Source organism: Podarcis liolepis, assembly GCF_965112155.1.
Source record: "Podarcis liolepis genome assembly, chromosome: 13".
Lineage (NCBI taxonomy): Eukaryota > Metazoa > Chordata > Lepidosauria > Squamata > Lacertidae > Podarcis > Podarcis liolepis.
In genome coordinates this window covers 16,776,941-16,793,187 of record NC_139573.1, presented here as the reverse complement: position 1 = coordinate 16,793,187, position 16,247 = coordinate 16,776,941, and the positions used below count along the sequence as shown (strand labels likewise).

Genomic DNA, 16,247 nt, shown 5'->3' with positions numbered 1-16,247 from the left:
TCTTTGACTGCCTCTTTCCTGTTCTGTATTAGAAGAGTTAAAGTCCCCTGAGATGAGTTCTCCTCTTCTACAAGCAGCACAAGGTCAGCAGGTTTTAATTATTTCCTCTTACTTAAAATCTCACCTTCCTCCCAATGGGAGCACAGAGTGGCTGGTGATGTCAGAGTACTGCTGTATACATGGTTCAACACAGAAAAGTCACTCTTGTTATGGAATTGCCTTCCAATATAGCTCCACCTGGCTTTATATTCTCTTTTGGTGCCAGATGAAGGTCTTTCAATCCAGCTCAGTTATGTAAAAAACAACTTTGGCGTGGATTCAAATAACCTAATGTGTTGATGGAATCTTGTCCAAGTGCTCACACTAGTGCAATTGGGCTCTCCTCCCTGCACCCCCCACTTCCCCCAGATGCGCTTTGAAGGGTCAGGAGAACCTCCAGAACAGTGGGAAAAGGAGTAATGTGTGTTCTTGGCTGTTGTGGGGAGAACTCTCAGTCTGTCAAGTAGAAATGGCCATAGAGGGTGATGTTGAATTCCCCCCGGTATGTTTTACCACCTGGGCTTTTTGATTTTCAACTGAGTGTCAGATGTTAAACTATGTTTCTAATTGCATGTTAATGTATGTTTTTGTTGCTTTGTTCTTCCTTATGAGCCAACTTTGGAAATTGTGTTATGAAGTGGTAGTGTAAGTGTAACGCTTAAACAAGTAACATTTGTGACACAGAGTCCAGGTGGTCTTCTTCCAAGGACAGTGGCTGGTGATACTTTGCTGCATACATGGTGCAACAAGGAAAAGTCACTTTTGTAATGTTATGGAGTCTCCTTCCAATACAGATTCCCCCTGCTTTATAGTCTCCTTTGGTGCCAGATGAAGGTCTTTCATACCAGCCCAGTTTTGTAGAAGCCACTATGGCCTGGATTCAGCACACCCTGTGTGCTAACGGAATCCAGTGCAAATGCTCATGATAGTGCAATTGGGCTTTCCTCCCTGCTGGGCTTGGGCAATATATTGATATATATCACCCAGGACCCAGTATGAGGGGCAGACCATGATGTCAGTGTCACTCAGCGGTGTATCACTGGTGAAACTGCTGGGCACCTGAGTCCCTCTGCTAGCAGCACTCGCTGGAGGGAGTCAAGGTCCTCTCCTGGTTCATGTCCCATGATCATCATTTTCCCATAGTCCCTCCTTGTTTCATATGTATCCACACACTTTTGCTTTCTCTCTTTCCCAGGTGCTTCTTGCTGCACATCAGCCGATGCAGCATCCAGCAGCACTGACTCAGGACATGGTGTGGAAAGCAGGTAGGGCTTAAGGTTCCCTTTCCTCACAAAAGGCCAGTCTTGCTATTAGGCCCAGTGAAGCAGCTTGGCCTTTATTGCTGATAAACGTAAGGACCATTGCAACCCGCATCTCTTCCTGCTCCCTCTGTGCCAATCCCAGTCACTTGCAGATGGTGTGGCTCCTTCCCGGGTCCCTTTGCTGATCTTCTCTTGTTTTGTGCCTGCTTTTCCCTGCCTCTGGGGTGAAAATGCAGAGTGATGAAGAAGACCACCAGAGACCACCTGGTGTCCACCCTGGAGAACCTGAGGGAGGATGATCTCAACAGGTTCAAGTTCAAGCTGAACGAGATCCCTGTCAGTGCGGACCATGACAACATTGCCCTGGGGCGGCTGAAGAAGGCAGATGTCATGGACCTGGGCCAACTCCTCCTGAGTTTCTACACGGAGGACTATGCTGTGCAGGTGACGGCTGATGTCCTCAGAGCTATCAACTGCAGGGATGAGGCACAGAGGCTCCTCAGCCTCACCAGGAAGAGGTAAGAAAGAAGGAGGGCCAGCTCATGGAACTTGCTAGGAGGCAAATGGAGCACCAGTCGCCCTTGATGTCAGTGCCAGATTACCAAATAGGCAGAATAGGCACCGGCCTTTGGGCCCCACGCTGTTTAGGGGCCCGTGACAATGGATCAGAATAATATTGATTTGATTTTGAAAGAAAATTACAAAAGATTATTAGGGGATAATTTGTGAGTCCCTCTCTCTGAAGATTTTGACTGCCTCTGCAGGGTTTAATCCTGCACTGCCTGATGCCTAACCCACTGTGGGGTGAGGGGGATTGATTCTGATCATCTCTTCATGGGACTGTGGGGACAAGAGGAGGGGGAAATTACACCAGGGACAACTAATCTGGTGCCCTTCACTGTTGGTTTATCTTTTTTTATTTAGCAGAATTTATATAACGCTTAGTTGTAATAAAATACCTACTGTAAGCAATTTGTATTAAACATAACATTTTTTAAAGTCAGATGTTTAAAGTGACATGAGTGGAAAAAATTCAAAATGTTACTAATAAAAGCAGTTAAAATGTAATTTTTTAAAATGAATTTACATATGAAGATACACATCAGCTTTACATTATCTGGGTTCCTCTCAGGTGTTGGACTGCTGCTCCCACCAGTCCCAACCAAAACAAGACCAAATCTAGATGGGAGAGATTGTAGGACAGCTTGTTCTCAACAGAAGCAGGTGTATTAGTGAAGCTTTCCACAATTATAGATAGGTCTTTATATATTTGGATTATCTGCATAGGCCACCACTTGGAACATTCTAGAGTTCTGTTCCCTTGATGTTGCTGAACATCAACTCCCACCCTCTCCAAGGTCAGGTTAAGCTATCTGGGGGTGATGGAACTTGTAGGCCAACATCTGGGGGCCCAAAGTTGAAGATCATTCTCTAGAGGTAATTGTTGAATCTCCAGAAGTTGTTGAACTTCAACTTCCATCAGTCCCAGCCAGCTTGGCCAATGGAACCCAGGATGATGGGAGTTGTAGTTCAGCAACATTTGGAGGGCCAAAGGTCCCCTATGCTTTTTCTAGAGTTCCTGACAGGATTTGGGGGCTACTTTCCTCTTCACTTCTTGACAATATTTAATTGATTCACATATGTACGAAATTGACTCACATATGTACGGAATTTTTTTTCTTTCCTCCAGGAACTAGCAGTTCATTGCTGAAACCTGTGCCTTAACAAGAGCCTGCTGGATCAGGCCAGCATCCTGTTCTCACCGCTGCCAGCCAGATGGCTGTGGGAAGCCTGCAAGTGCAAGAACTCACTCCCTTTCTGTGGCTTCCAGCAACTGGTATTCAGAAGCATTTCTGCCTCTGACTGAGGAGGGAGAGCGCAGCCATCATGGCAAGGAGCCGTGTCTTCCATGAAGTTGTCCAGTAACTTTTTTGAAACCACCCAAGTTGGTGACCAGCACTGTCTTCTGTGGAAGTGAGTTCCATGGTCTAACTCTTCGCTGTGTGAAGGACTTCTATCTGTCTGCGTCTTCCAACATCCAGCCTCATTGGCTGCTCACTGGTTCTAGCTTTCCAAGAAAGGGATAAAAACATTTCTCTGTCCACTTTGCTCACACCCTGAATAATGTTATAAACTTCTATCATGTCCTCTCTTACCTTTTGTCTAAACAGTCTCTGCAGCCGCCCTCATATGGCAGTTGCTGCATCCCCTCAATCATTTTGCTTGCCCTTTTCTGAACGTTTTCCAACTCTACGATGTCCTTTTTGAGGTGTGGAAACCAGAACTGTACACAGTATTCCAAATGCGGTTGCACCATGGATTTGCATAACGGTATTATCGCTGTGGTTTAAACCACAGAGCCTAGGACTTCCTGATCAGAAGGTTGTATGCTCGGCCAAGAGGGCCAAACATGGAGTCCAGCACTCTTCCGTTGCGCAGCTTGCAAACTGTCCGTGCCGATCCAAACGTCCTTCCTCCTCTTTGGCCGGTTAGCAGAGCGATCACAGCGGTTAGAAGCAATTGCAGTGTGTGGGTAATAATTCAGAACAAACACAAGGCGTTCCTTATCTTCTTAGCCTTTAATCATGTAGTATAACAGCATAAATCATCCCGGCGAAAGCTCGCACATTCTTCCTCTCGCATAGCGTACGAGACACAGACAGACTGAAACACTCAGAGTAAACCACTCCCGTAAGTGTCATTGACCACGCCTCAGGAATGTGAGACGTCACTCAGAACTCTTTAACCCTGTAAGTTCTGAATCCCTTAACAGGTTGGCGGTTCGAATCCCCGTGACGGGGTGAGCTCCCGTTGTTCGGTCCCTGCTCCTGCCAACCTAGCAGTTCGAAAGCACGTCAAAGTGCAAATAGATAAATAGGTACCACTCTGGCAGGAAGGTAAACGGCGTTTCCATGCACTGCTCTGGTTTGCCAGAAGCGGCTTAGTCATGCTGGCCACATGACCCGGAAGCTGTACGCCGGCTCCCTCATCCAGTAAAGCGAGATGAGTGCCACAACCCCAGAGTCTGTCACGACTGGACCTAATGGTCAGGGGTCCCTTTACCTTTATTATGATATTCAGAGTTTTAAGTTCATCTCCTTTCCTAATGATCCCTAGCATGGAATTTGACTTTTTCACAACTGCCGCACACTAGATCCACCTCTTCATCATGCGACTCGCTGTGACCCCAAGGGTTCTGCTGTCTCCTTTCATCCTCCTCCTTGGGAAACAATGGGGAGCCCCTTCCCACCGTCTCTGATCCTTCAGTCTCCAAAAAGATCTGGATGTTTTGTCTCAGCTCTCCCAGCATCCTCTGCAGCACTTCACTCAGGCCACAGCTACAAACATTTGCCAGTTTTATAATGCCCTGACCTCCTCTGGAGAATCCTGTGAATTTTAACCCATTGAGCTGTTAAGAAGTCTCCCACAAAATCCCTAGCTTTTTCCAACAGAGCTTCAATTCCCAGACCTCCAGGAAAATACCAATGAGCCACACAAAGCAGAGCTGTCTCATTCACTAAGCACAGTGTGCTTGGAGAGCAAAGTCCCTCCTGTGGCTGCAGTTCAGTACATGTTCCTTTCATGACAGGACTTTTTCTCCTGCTGGGAGATGTACATCTTGGGAGGAGGAGCAGATTTCAATCCCAGGAGATGAAGCCAGAGAGAGACAGCCTGTCCTCCCCTGAACTTCCTGGGTGGTGGAGGCTTCGTTTTGCCTTAGGGCTTCTTTAACACTTCTCCTTTTCAGTTTGTACCTTGTAAATAAAAGTACTTTGTAATAAAGATATTTTACCAATAATATTATGTCCTTTTCATTAGGCCTGCATAAGCTTCCAGTATTATTTCATTGAAAGGAAACTGGTACTAGACGTCTTGCACAATTTTTGAGACTGTTATCATGGGAATTTTTGAGACAGTTACGGGAATTTGGCCATTTGAAAGAATTTGGGGAAATGGTCTGGAATGAGAGAAGTTCCCTGGGGTTCCTTGGGCCAGTCTCTGTCTTAAGTCTACGTCTGCTTCAAAGAATGTCTGTAAAATCAAATGTGTGAGAGGAGGAGCACCTTCAGGGATTTCCAACTCTTTGGATAAATGTGGGAAATACGGCCAATAAAACAACAGAAAACACTAAAATAATAACACACAAAAGGGGCTGAGGGAGTGGCAGGAATTATAGGAGTTATACAAGAAGAATTCATTGATCCACTAGTAACACCTGGGCATTCTCTTCTTTCCCACCTCCCATGAGGCGTCTCCAGGTTTGGAAGGCAGGCGCCATGCATGCAAGGAGCTGAATTTTGCCACCCGCACAAGGGAAAGTTATATACAGAAAATGCTGTGTTTGAACACATTGTACTTGGAATGCTGTACGGAGATGTTTACCTTAAGCCATTTCTTCCACTCGAGGTGAAAGAAGAAGAGTGGTTCTCCATTTCTGTGAGTTAAGCTACCTCATTGCTGGAATCCCACACTGCAGTTTTCGCAGCTGGAAAGGAAACTTGAGAAATCAGATGGCTAACAGCAGCAGAGAAACTCTGCATGATGAACAAGCTTTGGATCTCTCTCTGGGACCAGAGAGAGAAAAGTTTACTGAACTGCATAAAGGACGGAACCCCATTGCTTGCAATGTGTTTAGTGGCGTAGGAAGGTGGGGCGGCCGTCCTGGGTGTCACTCTGAAGGGGGCGACATTCACGCCCCCCCCCCCCAGCTCTGCTCGGCTCTCCGCAGTATATAGAAGCAGCTCTGGCTGGGGATCTTGCAGCGGCGGCGATCTGGCGTTTGCTCCAGCCCCTGCTTATTTTGCTGCGGGATCAACTTCCCCCTGCCAGTTCCGCGAGGGAACCGCTGCTCTTGCAAACCATCATGTTTCCATCCTTGGCGCCCTTTTGCCAGCCCTCGCTGCCCGGCTGTAGCGGCTCTGGCGGGCAAGACCAAACTTACTTGAGATCTCCCCATTATTTTGTTTAGTGCGTGTGCGCTTCCCCTCCTGAAAGGGTGGGTGGGTGGTGAGTTTCCCCCTGCGTTGCTGGTTTGAGTCCTGTGTGTTTCCTGCTTTGCTGCCGGCCTCCCAGTCGCGGCTGATGGGAGGGGGGGGGTCTGTTTTCTGGGCACGGCGTATTTTCCTCAGCGTTCTAACGAGCTGCCTGCCTCTTTAAGAGGCTTTCTTCCTCTGCCGCCAGGCTTTGGGTTTTCCTGGGGCTCTCTTCCCTACTCCCCTTGCATAGTGCATTTAAGCCGCGGGTGCCTGGCAGGGCTGCCTGTTGCCTGCTTTCAGCTTTCCCATCTCCGTTTAGAGCTTGGAAAGTATCTGCTCCTTTAAGGAGCTGGCATTGATTCCCCCCCCCCCCTCTTTCGGAAGAGCAAGTCTGGGCTGGTGGAAATAATCCTCAAATATCAGATGGTGCCACTTTGCAAGGTGTGGTGTTGTGTGTGTGTGTGTGTGTGTGTGTGTGTGTGTGTGTGTGATCTCTCCCCTCCCACCTTTTTTGCAATCGGTAGTACATGAAACAAGCCTCTCTGTTGTTAATTATTTAAACGTTGTTGTTTTTTAAATTAAAGATGACTGGATGCTCAAGTTCCTAGTCCCTGGGGTGTGCTTGTCTCATGAGCTATGGGAGTAGCCGCCCTTCTGGGGAAATAGTTAATGGGCCCTTCCGCAATGGTGTTCCGTTCCTAGATAGAATAATAGCACATCGGTGGTGGATTTAATTCTGCCTTCTATTAGTTGTTCCCTGTGGCTACCATATTGTCGATTTCTGGAGTGACAGCAAAAGAGGGGACCCCCCCCCACTCTCCCCTAGAAGATTTGTGACATGAACAGCTATAGGATTTCATCGGGAAGTTCTAGGACTGGTGGGAAAGGAAGTATGTAGGACAGCCCCAAAACTTTTGCAGGTGCAAATAATATTGATGCATGTCCAAGGAAAAGGACGTTTAGAAGCACCTCGTGTTCCCTGGACTTTTAGGGCAATGCATGGTGCTTTTGTTTGACACATAAGAATCTAGTTGCTCCCAAAGACTTCTTTTTCTGTCTCTGCACCACAACACTGCTTTGGAGTGACTTCTTTCTGATTAGTGGTTAAAATGACTATTGGTTGGTGCTAGTGCTTGAGGATGTTGAAAGGTGCTTTTAAAAAAGTTTGGGTTTTTTTAAAAAAAGAAATAAATAAATTCTAATGTAAAAGATCACTAAAAAAACTGTTCCAAAAAAAATTCCTTTAAAAGAATCAAGTCTTTATTTTATTTTCCTCAAAAAAGCCCTTAAAAGTATCCTTCCAAAAACTGTCCAGTAGCACCTTAGAGACCATTGAAGTTTGTTATGGTATGAGCTTTTGTGTGCATGCAGACTTCTTCAGATATCTGATATCAGGTATCTGAAGACCAACACGGCCACCTATGATAGTAACAATAAATGTGCAATGGAATACAGTTTTTCATAACAAAACAGTTTCTTATCAGAGCAACAGCATAATAAAGGAAGAGAAAATTAGCGACACGTATATTAATATGAATGTTTTGGCCTGTTGGTAGATCTCTGTCCTCTATAACACTGTTATATTCCTTATTAAAGTTATCTAAGGCTGTGTACATATCACACTTTTAAAGCACACACACACACTCCAAGAATTCTGAGAGCTGTAGGTTACCCCGAAAGAGCTATAACTCCCAGCACCCTTAACAAACTACAGCTTCCTGGGTGCTGCTTTTTCTAGGTGCTTTAAATGTATGGTGTGCACTCAGCCTAAGCCTAGACTCCACTTTCTTGAGCCTTTTGTTAATTGGGGGAGGGAGTGGAGAAGATTCCCTTGCCCCTTCTTGCAAAGGAAATTGTGAAACACCTGCAAGCACGCAAGGGAGCATGGGTGGCATTGTTCCACGGCTGAATTGCATGAAACAGGCTGATCTGCCAGAGAAAGGTAATCAGCGCTCGCACCCCGGTGGGCAGATCGGTCCCGCACAGCAACCCTCCCTAGAAAAAGCTGATAAACTATGGTGTTCCCTGTCCCCCAAAAGCTTAAAAACTCTGTGCAACCTTCCCTTTAAAAAGCTCAACAACTTTAGGGTACCTTTTGTAAAAAAAAGATTCGGGAGGGGGTGAAAAAAAAAAATTCCGCACCGGGTCTGGGACTTCCTAACCTTGCTAGCCTCTGGTTGAGCCAAACTTGGAAGAAAGCAGGGTGTTTTTATTTTGTGTTTTCCCCCTGCCTGCCTGCCAGCCAGCCAATCTTTTGGGAGCGCCGAGAAGGCCCTTCCCACGTTCTCGCCTTCCCAAGTCCAGCGCTGATTCTCTGCTCGGCGGGAGGAAACCTCGGGAGTCTCCGCCCCCGCCAAGCGCCCGCGGAGGAGCCGCTTCCCCGAGGGCGTCGCCCGCTTCCTTCTTCCTCCTTCGGACGCTGCGTCCTCTCCGGCTCTGCCGCGGGGCGAGACTTTCCTCTGGGCAGGGGCGCCATGACGACCCCCGAAGACCCCTCGGCGAAGGAGCCCCTGGAGGAAGGAGGCGAGAAGCTGAAGGCGAAAGAGGCCGGCAGGTCTACCGAGGAGAAGGGGAGGAGGAAGGAAGGGGAGAGGGAGGTGGATGGCATCGTCGAGTACCAGGGGCCCCGACGGCTCAAGGCTGGTGGGCGCCAGAGTAGCAGCAGTAGCGACTACTGGCACCCCACCACGTGGAGATTTCCACACCCGGATTTTCCCCTTGACCAGGAGAATTGCTTTTTCCCTATGCGCTTTATCACTCACGCCTTGCATCTCTCCCTGGGGCCTTTGGGTCGGGACGAGCTGCTGAGGTTCCGGCGTAAACTGCGCGAGATCCCGCTCAAGGAGGGCTTAGTCCGCATCCCTGAGGAGGAGCTGCAGGAGGCAGGTGCCTCTCGCCTCCGAGACCTGCTGCTCAGCTACTCAGCTACTACGGCGGAACTTACGCAGTCGAGGTGGCGGCCGACGCGCTGAGGGCCGCTGACTGCGAGTTCGATGCGGACCAGCTCCTCTCCTTCACGAAAGGTAAGTCTTTGGTGGATCCTGACCTTCGCAGTCGTTCAGTCTGACAGCAGATCTTTCCTTCCCTGGTTGCGCCAGCCCAGCGCTGAGCTGCAGCCGCGAAGGAGGGAAGGAAAAACAACCATGGGCTTGGAATGTTTGGAACTATCTTTACTTTAGCGCCAGGCATTTAGCGCATATGGACAATTTGGTATGTTTCAACAGTCTGGTTGCTATTGCTTAAAATATTACAAAATAAAAAAATTCCTTCCTGTAGCACCTTAAAGACCAACTAAGTTAGTTCTTGGTATAAGCTTTCGTGTGCATGCACACTTCTTCAGATACACGAAAGCTCATACCAAGAACTAACTTAGTTGGTCTTTAAGGTGCTACAGGAAGGAATTTTTTTATTTTGACTATGGCAGACCAACACGGCTACCCATCTGTAACTAAAATATTACAAATACCTTCAGCGCCCTTAGGACACACAGAACAGCAAAGAATCAGCCTTAAGTACAAGGGCAGGCCGTTTTTTGGACTCGGGTAGAGCTTGTCCCTTTGTAGAAGGGAAAGTCCTTTTTCTTTCCTGCTTGAGCCCTGCAGAAAAATTAAATCAGGCCTGTAAGTTCAGAAAGTTTGCAGGCCATCCTGACATCTCTGGAACAGAGGAAGGTCCCAAATGGGCCTCAGGGTCCATCTAGCTCAGGATTGCTAACATTGCCTGACTGCGGCTCTCCAGGGTTTCAGGCAGGAGTCTTTCGCAGCCCTACCTGGAGACACCAGGGATTGAACCTGGGACCTTCTGCATGCAAAGCAGGTGTTCTGCCACTGAGCCAAGGCTCTTCCCTGGTCATCCAGCTGGAAGTGCTGCCTGCAGAATGTCCTGCAAATAGATTGCACTAGGAAGAGGAGGAGGAATTTCCATGCTTTATGATGGTATAAAATGGTTTAGTGATGTTAAAATCTAGTGAATAATCTTCTGGAGAAGAATCTTTTGGAGAATATTCTCGAGAATATTATCAATTAATGAGAATGTTAGAGAATTTTCATTTAAAATAGGAGAGTATTCATTTTAATGCATTGAAAATGGTATAATTTTGATGCATTGAAAACGATATAATTAATATGCATGTTTATTCATGGGTAAACTTGTTCAGATGGCAGCCAAAAACTGCACAGATGCTTTTATTCAATGAGGCAATGCAGTGAATTCACATTCTTTGATTTTTTTGCACCAAACTTGAAATTGAAAAATCACTAAGCCTGCCACTAACCGTATATTTACCATAAACTTTGAATTCTAATTATGTTGTGTATGTATGAAATGTAGCTTTTAAAGTAAAAGGAATATAAAAAAAACCTCAGGTCCACTATATGAGTACGTTCTTTATCTACATGGTACAGTATTTTCAATACTGTACAACACTAATAAAATCAATATAAAGTTTAAAATAAATGCTATTATTTCTGGAAAATAAAACACAAATAATCAGTAATGACAAGTTACATAACATCAGAAATGCAAATTACTATCTGCTTAGAGTCATCTGCGACTGGACTTAACAGTCTGGGGTCCCTTTACCTTTAGACAAGTAAGGCAACGCACAACATATTAAAATTATAACTGAGAAATTGTGACAAAGCCTATTTTTTAAATAAATTTATTTCTTAAGTAACAAGTCTCAAATGTCTATAAATTTATATTGACTCCTCAAACATCTTAAGAGGATAAGTCACCATCTTTGTCTCCACTGATAGCAGAGCTTTCAGTTCCACACTGATCATCTGCGAGATCATAGAACGAAGTTGATGGTTGTGTAAAATTCAATGAGCTTGTTAGAAGCTGTGTTTTCTTCTCTTCTCGGAGCTTTAAGTTATGTGCTACATATGCAAGCTTTTCTGCTCTGTCTCTGTCTATTCCATTTAGCTAAATAAATAAGTCCACCTCACGTGCTATTACACATAATTGTATAGGCCTAGGTACTTTAAGTGTATAAAGCATTAAAGCTACTTTCTGTAAAAAAAATATCACACTGTATGGCCAAGGGTATACAATCACTAAGAATACGGTCACACCAAAATAGAAAAAAGGCTATTACATATAGTTGAAATACATACAAATTCAAATGTTCATCAAATTGAAACGAATAGCATTTTTAAAACTAAAAAAAAAAAAAAAAATGCTTTCTGTAGCTTACATTTCAGAAGTGCCAATGGTGAATGACACATTGCCCAGTAATGTAACTGGATCAAAAAATTCATTATTCATTACTTGCACTGGCAATATCACAGCTTGACTCCCCTGTGTGAGTGCCTGACGGCCCTGCTCCTGCCACTTACCACCTGGCCCAGGGCGGGGCCTGAAGCTTCAAAAGGACTACTTTGCTGCCCAGGAGGACTCCCCTGTGTGAGTGTCTGAGGGCCCTGATCCTGCCACTTTCCACCAGCCCAGGGCGGGGCCTGAAGTCTCAAAAGGACTGCTTTGCTGCCCAGGAGGACTCCCCTGTGTGAGTGCCTGAGGGCCCTGCTCCTGCCACTCTCCACCAGCCCAGGGAGGGGCCTGAAGCCTCAAAAGGACTGCATTTCTGCCCAGGAGGACTCCCCCGTGTGATTGCCTGAGGGCCCTGCTCCTGCCACTCTCCACCAGCCCAGGGAGGGGCCTGAAGCCTCACAAGGACGGTTGCTGTTACTGCTGCTGCTGTCCAGTAGGACTCAGAGGGGCGCAGAGTTCTTTTTAAAATGTTTTTAAATTTTTCTTTTGATCTTTTTGTATGTGGGGGTGGGGGTGGGATGGATGTTTGGTTGGGCTTGGGAATTTGTTTGATTTTGATGTTTTGTAACTTTTACAGTTTTTTTGTTTGTATTGTTTTATTGGGTTTTTTTTATTTTTAAGCTTTTATTTTGTTCTTAAGGGGGAGGGGTCAGGGCTGCCAGGGAGTGGGTCCCAGCCAACAAAATGGCTGGGGCATGTTCCACAGAGGGGGATGCGCTGGGACAACCGATCTCAGTGATCACGGGTAGGAGGAAGAGTTACGCTAAGACCAGACCATGTCATTACAGAGGAGGCAGGTTTAGTCGTTGTTTGAGGACTATCCCTGCCTCCGGACGGATACTGGAATCAGCAAGGGATACCCACATGACCTGAAGGTGCTGCTGTGCAATGCCAGGTCAATGATTCATAAGACCACTGCCATCCATGACTTTATCATGGATGGAGGACTTGACCTGGCATGTGTAACAGAGACTTGGCTGGATGAAGCAGATGGGCCTGTTCTTGCTGCTGCTTGCCCACCAGGTTTCTCTTACGCACAGCAACCCAGTCCTTGTGGGCGGGGAGGGGGGGTTGCAGTGATTTTTAGGAAGTCATTAGTTTGCACCAGGCGTCCTATTGGGAAGACCCAGTTCTTTGAGTGCATGTTCTGGAAGTTGGGCAATAGGAGCAGTACAGGATTCCTTTTGGTGTACCGACCTCCCCGCTGCACCAAGGATTCCTTGTCCGAGCTGCTTCAGGTCGTGGCGGATGTTCTCCTGAAGACATCTAGTTTGGTTGTCTTAGGGGATTTTAACATCCATGCCGACACAACCTTACAAGGGGCCGCTCGGGACTTCGTGGAAAGCATGGCCTCCATGGGGCTGTCCCTGAATAAGTCTGGCCCAACCCACAGCCGTGGACATGCCTTGGACCTGGTGTTTACCTCTATGGATGTTGGTGATCAGGCACTAAGTAAAAGCGAAACGAAAGAAGTGCCATGGTCAGATCACTTCCTGGTGCAACTGGACTTCTCCACGACCCATCCCCACTGCAGGGAGGTGGGACCGATTCGGATCGTCCGCCCCCACCACTTAATGGATCCAAATGGCTTCCAGAGAGTGGTAGGGGATGCTTTATCCCATGTTGATGGCCTTTCAGCTGATTCCCTGGTGGCCCGCTGGAATGTGGAGTTAACCAGGGCTAATGACTGTTTGGCTCCGAAGTGCCCTCTCCGATTGCATGGAGCCCGGACAGCCCCGTGGTTTTCCATGAATCTGAGGGCAATGAAACAATCTTTGAGATGGCTAGAGTGCCAGTGGCGGAAAACTCATTCTGAAGCTGACCAGACACGGGTTAGAGCTCAATGTCGAGCCTACCAAGTGGCAGTAGCGATGGCGAAGAAGACTTTCTTCACTGCCTCTATTGCATCTGCAGAAAACAGCAGCAGAAGACTTTTTCAGGTGGTTCGCAATTTAGCGGAACCACCTGCTCCATCGGGGCCCTGTACGGGCCACATGATCTCCTGCAATGATTTTGCAAAGTTTTTTGCAGATAAAGTCGCTCAGATTCGGAAAGAGGTAGACGCCACCGTGGGAGCAGGGCCGGGGCGGGAGAGTGCTAGAGTCCTGTCTAGTCAAGTTGTGTGGGATCAATTCCAATCTGTTACCTCCGAGGATGTGGACAGGCTGCTTGGACGAGTGAAACCAACCACCTGTCTCCTTGATCCTTGCCCATCCTGACTTATAAAAGCTAGCCGGGAAAGGCTGGGCGATGGGCTTCGTGGGGTGGTGAATGCTTCCCTCTGTGAGGGAAGACCTGCTGAAAGAGGCGGTTATTAAACCGCTTCTTAAAAAACCATCTTTAGATGCGGCCATGATGGCCAACTATCGCCCAGTCTCAAATCTTCCTTCTTGGGCAAGGTGATTGAGCGAGTGGTTGCTGAACAACTCCAGGCTCGCCTGGAAGAAGAGGACCATTTGATCCCTCCCAGTCAGGATTCAGGCCTCATCATGGGACTGAAACTGCCTTGGTCGCACTGGTTGATGATCTCCAGCGGGCTAGGGACAAAGGTGAGAGCTGTTTCCTAGTTCTGCTGGATCTCTCAGCGGCGTTTGATACCATCAACCATAACATCCTTCTGCATCGTCTTGAGGGGTTGGGAGCTGGGGGCACTGCCATACAGTGGTTCCGCTCCTTCCTCCTGGGCCGTGTTCAGAAAGGGGGGGGGTGAGTGTTCAGACCCCTGGGCTCTCACTTGTGGGGTGCCTCAGGGTTCTGTCCTCTCCCCCATGCTTTTTAATATCTATATGAAGCCGCTGGGAGAGATCATCAGGGGGTTTGGACTGGGTGTTCATCAGTATGCGGATGATACCCAGCTCTACCTCTCTTTCAAATCAGAACCAATGAAGGCGGTGACGGTCCTGTGTGAGTGTCTGGAGGCGGTTGGAGGATGGATGGCGGCTAACAGATTGAAGTTGAATCCTGACAAGACAGAAGTACTGTTTTTGGGGGACAGGAGGCGGGCAGGTGTGGAGGATTCCCTGGTCCTGAATGGGGTAACTGTGCCCCTGAAGGACCAGGTGCGCAGCCTGGGAGTCATTTTGGACTCACAGCTGTCCATGGAGGCACAGGTCAAATCTGTGTCCAGGGCAGCTGTTTACCAGCTCCATCTGGTACGTAGGCTGAGACCCTATCTGCCTGTGGACTGCCTCGCAAGAGTGGTGCATGCTCTGGTTATCTCCCGCTTGGACTACTGTTGGGTGCTCTATGTGGGGCTACCTTTGAAGGTGACCCAGAAACTACAACTAATCCAGAATGTGGCAGCTAGACTGGTGACTGGGAGTGGCCGCCAAGAACATATAACACCAGTCTTGAAATACCTACATTGGCTCCCAGTACGTTTCCGAGCACAATTCAAAGTGTTGGTGCTGGCCTTTAAAGCCCTAAACGGCCTCGGTCCAGTATACCTGAAGGAGCGTCTCCACCCCCATTGTTCTGCCCGGACACTGAGGTCCAGCACTGAGGGCCTTCTGGCGGTTCCCTCACTGTGAGAAGCCAAGTTACAGGGAACCAGGCAGAGGGCCTTCTCAGTAGTGGCGCCCTCCCTGTGGAACGCCCTCCACCAGATGTCAAAGAGAACAACAACTACCAGACTTTTAGAAGACATCTGAAGGCAGCCCTGTTTAGGGAGGCTTTTAATGTTTGATGCATCACAGTATTTTAATATTTCTTGGAAACCGTCCAGAGTGGCTGGGGAAGCCCAGCCAGATGGGCGGGGAATAAATAAATAAATAAATAAATAATAAAAATTATATTAGATTTTTAAAATGTGGGTTGTAAAACTAGTTCTTACATTAGAATTTACAGTTTGTGGAGAATATTCTATACCCCCCAAACAGCTAGTGTGACACCCCTAGTCACTGGTTAAGGAAAGAAGTGCTTACCCAGCAAGAAATGCACTGGCACCAATTAAATATAGAAAAAGACTGTTTGGGGGGCAGGGGGAGGGGGACTAAAGCAGCCAATTATGACCTCTCCCTTACCTCCCTACAGGTTATTATTCTATGCTGAGCAATGAAAGAAAAAGAAAAGTGTGGTAAGTCCCAACACAATTCTGTTTGCAGGATGGGCAAATGTGTTGCTAGAACGAATGGTGCTAAGGGGTTTGATGATAAGCAAGGGGGGTGGGGGACTGACAACCCCCAAATTTCAAGGAGCGGGTTGGGTCCCCTCAATATTCTGTGCCCATGACCATGGGAGTAGGCAGAGGGCCAGCTGCTCCCCCAATCAAGTAAATAATAAAAAAACCTTAACTAATTGATCAGTTGTGTCCAAGAGAACTCAGTTCTGTCCCCCCAACATAAAGCCTGCCCCCTAAAATAAATCCTGGCCACACTCAAGGCTTTGACTGGCCCCGATGGGCTGCTGTGGTGGACCCCTTCAGGCCCTCCCTGCTGTTGTGACAGACCCATCCGGCCTCCTCTCACCACATGACATCACATGCAAACCATAATACTCTGAATTCAAACTTCTTTGTATTATCATAGAGCATGCTTTGTATGCAGGGCTGGCCCCAGACATTTTAGTGACTGAGGCAAATCAAGCGGGTGTTTCCCCAGAAATTGTAGTTTGCTAAGGGGGGTGTGTGTGAAAACACAGGGGGAAGTCACTTCTCTCTTTTCTTTCCCTCCTGCCTTCATTCCTTCTCAGCAGCCCCACC

The 16,247-nt window shown here is 47.5% G+C and overlaps 2 protein-coding genes across 11 annotated transcripts in view; both read left to right on the top strand.

Annotated features, from left to right (window-relative positions):
* Nucleotides 1-16,247, top strand: part of LOC310691145 (uncharacterized protein) — a 63,344-nt gene that overhangs the window by 20,441 nt on the left and 26,656 nt on the right. For 4 of the 9 annotated variants that reach the window (XM_083470763.1, XM_083470761.1, XM_083470762.1 and 1 more), the window contains 4 exons: nt 33-83; nt 1,235-1,304; nt 1,538-1,819; nt 2,992-3,681. The exons of 1 other annotated variant lie outside the window; for it this stretch is intronic. In XM_083470763.1, the coding sequence (XP_083326889.1) occupies nt 33-83; nt 1,235-1,304; nt 1,538-1,819; nt 2,992-2,998 (410 nt within the window). In that variant the 3' untranslated portion in view covers nt 2,999-3,681. Of the gene's footprint in view, nt 1-32; nt 84-1,234; nt 1,305-1,537; nt 1,820-2,991; nt 3,682-4,890; nt 4,939-14,425; nt 15,590-16,247 lie in introns of those variants that run through there. 4 more of the 9 variants (XR_014518357.1, XR_014518356.1, XM_083470760.1 and 1 more) reach the window with 4 other exon arrangements.
* Nucleotides 7,865-14,443, top strand: LOC310691157 (uncharacterized protein). Of its 2 annotated transcripts, none has more exons than XM_083470780.1 (2): nt 7,865-9,300; nt 11,569-14,443. In XM_083470780.1, exon 2 carries the CDS (start codon nt 12,448-12,450, stop codon nt 13,765-13,767), a length of 1,320 nt encoding a protein of 439 aa, XP_083326906.1. In that variant the 5' UTR covers nt 7,865-9,300; nt 11,569-12,447; the 3' UTR covers nt 13,768-14,443. The 2 variants fall into 2 exon arrangements, with proteins under 2 accessions (XP_083326906.1, XP_083326907.1); XM_083470781.1 differs by having other exon boundaries at nt 8,426-9,300; nt 11,569-12,007.